At 40.4% G+C, this 6,798-nt stretch overlaps 1 protein-coding gene across 1 annotated transcript; it reads left to right on the forward strand.

Moving 5' to 3' along the window:
• The first annotated feature begins 976 nt into the window (after nucleotides 1-976).
• Nucleotides 977-6,488, forward strand: LOC115101403 (organic solute transporter subunit alpha-like). Its single transcript, XM_029620866.2, has 8 exons — nucleotides 977-1,313; nucleotides 2,529-2,680; nucleotides 3,618-3,691; nucleotides 4,404-4,562; nucleotides 4,924-5,035; nucleotides 5,189-5,335; nucleotides 5,550-5,655; nucleotides 5,899-6,488. Exons 1-8 carry the CDS (start codon nucleotides 1,232-1,234, stop codon nucleotides 6,063-6,065), a joined length of 999 nt encoding a protein of 332 aa, XP_029476726.1. The 5' UTR covers nucleotides 977-1,231; the 3' UTR covers nucleotides 6,066-6,488.
• The last annotated feature ends 310 nt before the right edge of the window (nucleotides 6,489-6,798 follow it).

A 6,798-nucleotide genomic window follows, 5' to 3' on the forward strand; every position in this document is an offset into this window, starting at 1 on the left:
CCTACATACTAAAATCATGTTTTTCTTAGCTCAAATGCAATTATGAAGTTGAGTGATGATGAGACCATCTACATGTAGCCATTAGCTACAGCCCACTGCCGGAAAGTCTTTATTCTAGCTTCTGTATATGGGGACAGAGTTTTAGGGATCCAACAAAATCCATTTAGCTATAAAGGGATGGTTTATTGATTTGAAATTGGTAGAATTTGAAAAAAGGTGTTAGTTATCCTCAACACTCTTGCTGGTCTCAGTTCATGTCATTACTGGTTTATGTTTTCATGACTAAAAGTTACACAGATACACAACAGATGGGGTACGTGATGAAAAACACAGTGAAGGCAATGAAATAGTGGCATTAACAGAGAGACAGTAATTCGATTGGCAGAACACTGAAATTAAATGGCTCCAGTTAATCAGAGAGAGAGAGGTGATATTTTGTATATAAACCCACAACCTTTAAGATTGATGGCTGAACAATACAATACCCACTGGGGAAGAACTGGTTGAATCAACATAGTTTACACACCATTTCAACAACAAAAAATATATGTGACGACATTGAATCAACGTGGAAAGCTGATTGGATTTGAAAAAATGTCACCAAACTATTAACCTAAATCCAATTACATGGTGAAATGTGTTGTTGATTTCACGTTGAATTCAGGTTGGCAAATGGAAATCAAAACCAGAAGTTGGACTGACTGTGGGTATTTATTTTCTACTTGGATTCATTTGGTAATATGTTAACTCTAGCATGCTTTCCCAACCCCTTTCATTCCTGTATGTTGGCTGGCAAGAAACGATACACCCCAATCAAAGTTCATTCTCCTGAAACGTAAACGTGTGCTGAATCAAATAAAATCTATAGGAAAGTAATTCCACTGAGAGTTACAGGAGCTGAATGTGGGTCATTGGGCTCCCCTTGATAAGGAAGGTTGCTCAATAAATACAGTAGTTCTAAGATTTGAATGAAATACAGTTATCTGCCATTCTCTATGCGAAGGTGGTCTCATTGACTCGTTGGAAAATCGGCAGTATTCACTGAGCAAACAACTTACTCATCATCAGTCCTAAGTTAATTGCGGGGGAAAGTTCAATATCTATTGCTGCCTGCTTCCTCGCATCTCATATAACTGCAGTCAGTGGGCAAGAGATACATCACTGGTAGTTTATTTTCTGCATATCCTCACAACCTGGCTGCGAGTCCTTACATTACCGACTTCAACTGACTATGGACATGGAAGAGGCTCTCAACAGCACCATCCATCCGAGCTGTTTAGAAGAACCTCCGCTGGCTATCGATGTCATAAAGCGTGAGTTACCCAGATTACCTTATCTATCAGTTTGTAGATAGTGTTTCATTATAAAGTTGTAATTGTGAAAGCGAATTTCACTACAAATTGTACAAAACAGTTTTTGGGACGCAGACTGTTTCTTTTGCAGGTTTGACTTCATTGATTCAACATACTCATTGATATGTGAAACAAATAATATGAATAATAATAATAATAAATAATGATGTCTTGGTCTTCTACCATTCATTTGTACCTGACATGTCAAGCATCCCAAGGCAAAACAGGACTTACAGAAGTATGATAATATAGTAGGGCTATATTAGAAGTGACTGTTAGTCTATATAATTATTTTCTCAGATGTGTGTGATAACTACACCGTGGCCATTGGCATGGCAGAAATGTGACTGATTGGGTCTCTGGCACACAACAAGACCTCATTAGCCCGTTGAGCTAAAGCTCAGGTGTTAGCTCTGGAAGTATTCAGGTCTCCGGTGTTATGCCGAAAATCTAATTTCCTTAATTTTGTGGCTAGTCAAATACTTTCTGTGGCACACGTCAGAGTGAAATACTTTCTGTGGCACACGTCAGAGTCAAATACTTTCTTTTGAACAAACTTCATGTCAGGATAGGCAACTGAATGTTATTGTTCACCAAACAATCTCTGATACACAGACAAGCCCAATAAAACAGATTCTGAATGAATTTGTCCTCCAAATGGAAGGCTACAGTCTAATCCAGGCTGATTGGAGGGACAGCATTTCACTCTGCTCATCAATACATCTCCATGTGTAGGCCACATAAATGCATGTTTGGTTTCTCCAAAGTCATTTTTCTGTTCTGAGAAATATGATGGCTCATTTGATAAGAATGACAAATAACTTGCATGGCCTTTCATCCTTTTGTATTCAGTCAACATCTCTTCAAGGGTGGTTTATTGTTTCTGTAGATAGCCTCGATCTCAGTCCATATGAAACTAATCAAGAATACATTTAGACAGCTGGATTTGCACTGGGCCGAGTGAAGTATTGTTGGGATCTCATCAGCACTCAACCTCAAAAGAGGCTGAATAAAATGGTTTGGAGGCTGTTTCACAAATGCTGTTGTGTCCATGGGGATGTTGTCAGGGCATTGATCTATCCTCAAGAGAGGTTGTTGTTGCCAGGGGCTTCTACTGACCTATACAAACTCTCTCTCTCTCTCCCTCCTGATCCCCTTACTCTCTCCCTTAACTAGAGCTGGATGTCTTTGGTGTGGCTCTGTACTCCATGCTGACCCTCATGTCTGCGCTGTCCCTGCTGCTCTACCTGGAGGAGTGTGTGTTTATCTATAGAAAAGTCCCGTCTCCTAAGAAGACAACTATTATGTGGGTCAATGGTGCTGCACCGGTAAGAAGTCATCTCCCTGCCTTCACCAGATACAATTGAATGCAATAAGTACTGCCAGTGGATCTCTGTGGTTATAGCTACACTGTCTGGACTGGATGAGTATATAGTCTCGTTAATTGTTATTTTATTGTGTTACTTTTTATCGTATGTTTTACTTTAGTTTATTTAGTAAATATTTTCTTTACTCTATTTCTTGAACTGCATTGTTGGTTAAGGGCATGTAAGTAAGCATTTCACCTGCATACACCTGTTGTATTCTGCGCATGTGACAAATGCAATTTGATTTGACGAGCGACTGAGACAGCAGTGTATTACTGTGGTTATACACAGCTAGATTGCCTACATGGAGATCACAAACATCTGTTTGGGTGTTAAGGTCCAATGCAGACGTTTTTATTTGAATTTCAAATCATTTCTGGGTAACAATGAAGTACCTTACCGCGATTGTTTTCTATTAAAATGGTCAAAAATAAACAAAAATAGCTTCTTAGCAAAACACATTTATTTTGCTAGGACTGTCTGGGAGTGGTGAGGGGAAATCTGAAAATAAGGTGTTATTGGCAGAGGGATTTGGAACTGTCATTCTTGTTGGTATATTAACTAATTTACCGCCTGGTGGTGTCACCATGCAGGTTAAAACTCCATCCCACCAAAACAGGCTGAAATTTAAGGTGGTCTTTTCAAGCAGCTCTTAGACGAAAAGGGCATTATCCTAATTTTCACAAAAATTATTCCAACCTCATAGTGTGGAAATATATATAAAACACAGGATAATCACATTTTTGACTGCACTGGGCCTTTAACTTTTAGCTAAACTGTAAATGAGAATGTCTGTCATTCTATGATCATACAGTATTTTATTCATCACTTTATATGAATGGGAACCATGTGGATGATGAATGTTATGACTAAAAGTAACGTTCTGTTTCTGTCTCAGGTCATTGCCACCATGGCTTGTTTTGGGATGTGGATACCAAGGGCTACCATGTTTACAGATATGACGTCCAATTCGTACGTTTCCTCTCACCAACACACTACTTACTACTCTCTCTCTCTCTCTCTCTCTCTCTTTCACATACCCTTCTATGAACGCATAAACTATTTGACTATACTGCACTAAGTAGATGCAGTGCTCTTTCACCTGTAGTAATGGGCTGACAGGAAGCCATAGTAAGGAGTACTGACATAAACGGGAGGAGGGTTTTTATGAATGCAACCACTCTCTTAATCATTACACTGTGTTAGAGATCATCCCCAGAGAGTTGGGCGCCTAGGAAGAAAAAATTAAGGTAATTACATTTTTAGCTAGTTGAAAAGCAAAGCCTGTGCATCAAGTACAGAAAATGCAGGCTAGACATCCGGCAAAACAATACTCCTATGCATCTGGTTGGCATAAGGGCTCGATTCAATCCCTATCGCAGAAGATCTGTAGCACAATTGTTAATTTAGCATTTACCGTAAACGCAGTCTCCGCAAATGCGGGAACATTGCCTTTAAATGTAAATTGTGCTATGCAGCAGATCAGAGATCATCCCACATCCCCAGAGAGCTGGAAGGGAAACATTCAGGAAACGATACAAACAAGCACAAACAAACGTTTTTGGGACACAAACAAAAGTTGAGTGGGCAGACTAACTGGTTTTGAAGGCTGGTGACACACACTTGCTATGTGTCTACAATGTATCTAACAATTTACAAGTAAAACCTCTCCTTTTCTCTATAGGTACTTTGCAGTGGTGGTGTATAAGATCTTGATTCTGATGATAGAGGAGAGTGGGGGTAGTGAGGCCTTTCTGAAGACCAATGCCCAGAAAACCTTCAAGATCAGTGTAGGACCCTGCTGCTGCTGCTGTCCCTGCTTGCCACGCGTTCCAGTCACACGGTAACCGGAACAACCCACCGGGAAAAAACTGGTTGAATCAACTTATTTCATCCCAAAAATATCAATGTGATGACATGGAAAACTGATTGAATTTGCAAAAAATCATCAATGTATTTTGTATTTTTTTTCACCCAACTTTTAGCTTAAATCTAATGACATTGTGACCTTTTTAGTCGATTTCACATTGAATTCATCTTAGTTGACAAGTAATCCAAAAGTAAATCAAAACTAGATGACATCTGTGACCAGTGGGATGATGATTCATACTCAGGTCACACTTGGGCCAGAAGATTCATTGTGTTGGTAATGTTTAACACAAGTGGTTAGAACATGTTAATAACGCTGATCTGTTTTCATTCAGGTGCATGTTATTCTTGCTGAAGCTGGGGGCTCTTCAGTATGCTATCTTAAAGACAGTCCTCTCAATTGTGTCCATAATATTGTGGACCAACGGCAACTTTGATCTTTCTGATGTAAGTAACTGTCCTCCTTTCTGTGAAAATCTTCTCAGCAACAACAAACATCCCCTTTACATCTTAAGCTTCAAACTGAGCTTGATGTCATTCCATTGATTCCACTATTCAATGCCGACCCTCTTTAACCTTTCTCCATGTCTCGATGTTTAGCTGGAGATCACAGGCACGGCTATTTGGATCAACCCATTTATAGGTGTTCTCACTATCATCTCCCTCTGGCCTGTCGCCATCATGTTCATGAACATATTCAACACACTGCGCAGCATCAAGATCATACCTAAATACGCCATGTACCAGGTGAGTCTGTCCATGACCTACTGCACAAACCAGATAGTCCAGGAACTGCCTGCTCAATGCCGTTGGTGAAATTACATCAGCTTCTGTCATTTCCTCAGTCCTAGACTTGAGTTTTTAGGAATGTTGTGTAGTGTCTGATTCAGTGTGGCCGTGTCCATTTCTGCATCCCAGTATTCTATGCATCTCCATGATGTCGCTGGTTATGTGTCCATAGTTGGTGCTGGTGCTCAGTCAGCTGCAGACGGCCATCATTAACATCCTGGCCTTGGATGGAACCATCGCCTGCTCCCCGCCATTCTCCTCTAGTGCCCGTGGTACCAGTAAGTGACAGAATAGCTCCAAACCAGCCAAACGAGAACCATTACTTGATCAATATGAAGTCCATGTCCACCAACTCTGTCTGTCTGTCTGTCTGTCTGTCTGTCTGTCTGTCTGTCTGTCTGTCTGTCTGTCTGGTCTGGTCTGGTCTGGTCTGGTCTGGTCTGGTCTGGTCTGGTTTGTCTTGTCTTGTCTTGTCTTTCTGTTTGGTCTGTCTGTGTGTGTGTCTATGTGTCTGTCTGCAGTGTTGAGTCAGCAGCTAATGATCTTGGAAATGTTCATCATTACCCTGGTGACCCGGGCGTTGTACCGCCGTACCTATGACTCTCTTCCCACCGACCCCCACGAGACCGACAACGACCAGAACAGCAAGATCAGCCTGCAGGCCCCAGAGGGGGAGCACACTGTCTGAGAGATTGGGGTGGAGTGAGAGGGAGAGTGGTGTGTGTGTGTGTGTGTTTGCGTGAGTGTGCGTGGGTGCGTTAAAGAAAGAGAGAGGGACTCTCTACCAAACATTTACACTATTGTTTTACTTGTATATTAATTTTGTTTTGATGGTGTGATACTGTATATTCTGCTGTTCTAGTTGTTGGTTAGTCTTGTATGAGATGAAACTTACTGTATATTAAAAGTTTACCTGCATTGTGCTGAATATAATATCAGAACATATACCTCAAACAACATGTCTGTCCCATCCATATTTCCTCAAGTTGCCTCAGCTCTCAACACGGCTATGTGGAGTTTGGTGTGTGAGGTTGTTGGAAAGAGAAAGTGGGTTAATGGGAGTGTGAAATATGTATTTTGTATTCATATCAATAAATATAGTGAATTACAACTAGTCTCAGTCAAAAGTTTGGACACATCTACTCATTCAAGGGTTTTTCTGTAGTTTTTACTATTTTCTACATTATAGAATAATAGAGAAGACATCAAAACTATGAAATAATACATATGGAATCATTTAGTAACCAAAAAAGTGTTTAACCTGTTGCGCTGAGCAATCCCGTATCCGGGAGAGTAATTATAGCCTCAAGCTCATTACCATAACGCAACGTTAACTATTCATGAAAATCGCAAATGAAATGAAATAAATATATTGGCTCACAAGCTTAGCCTTTTGTTAAACAACACTGTCATCTCAGATT

The sequence above is a fragment of the Oncorhynchus nerka genome, linkage group LG19 (assembly GCF_034236695.1).
Source record: "Oncorhynchus nerka isolate Pitt River linkage group LG19, Oner_Uvic_2.0, whole genome shotgun sequence".
In the NCBI taxonomy this organism is placed as follows: domain Eukaryota; kingdom Metazoa; phylum Chordata; class Actinopteri; order Salmoniformes; family Salmonidae; genus Oncorhynchus; species Oncorhynchus nerka.

Bases quoted from the DNA above. Each gene is read 5' to 3' on its own strand.
- LOC115101403 (XM_029620866.2), top strand. From the start codon at position 1,232: ATGGACATGGAAGAGGCTCTCAACAGCACCATCCATCCGAGCTGTTTA. The intron at 2,681-3,617 runs GTAAGAAGTCAT...TTTCTGTCTCAG, and splicing joins GGGTCAATGGTGCTGCACCG to GTCATTGCCACCATGGCTTG. The intron at 5,336-5,549 runs GTGAGTCTGTCC...ATGTGTCCATAG, and splicing joins CTAAATACGCCATGTACCAG to TTGGTGCTGGTGCTCAGTCA.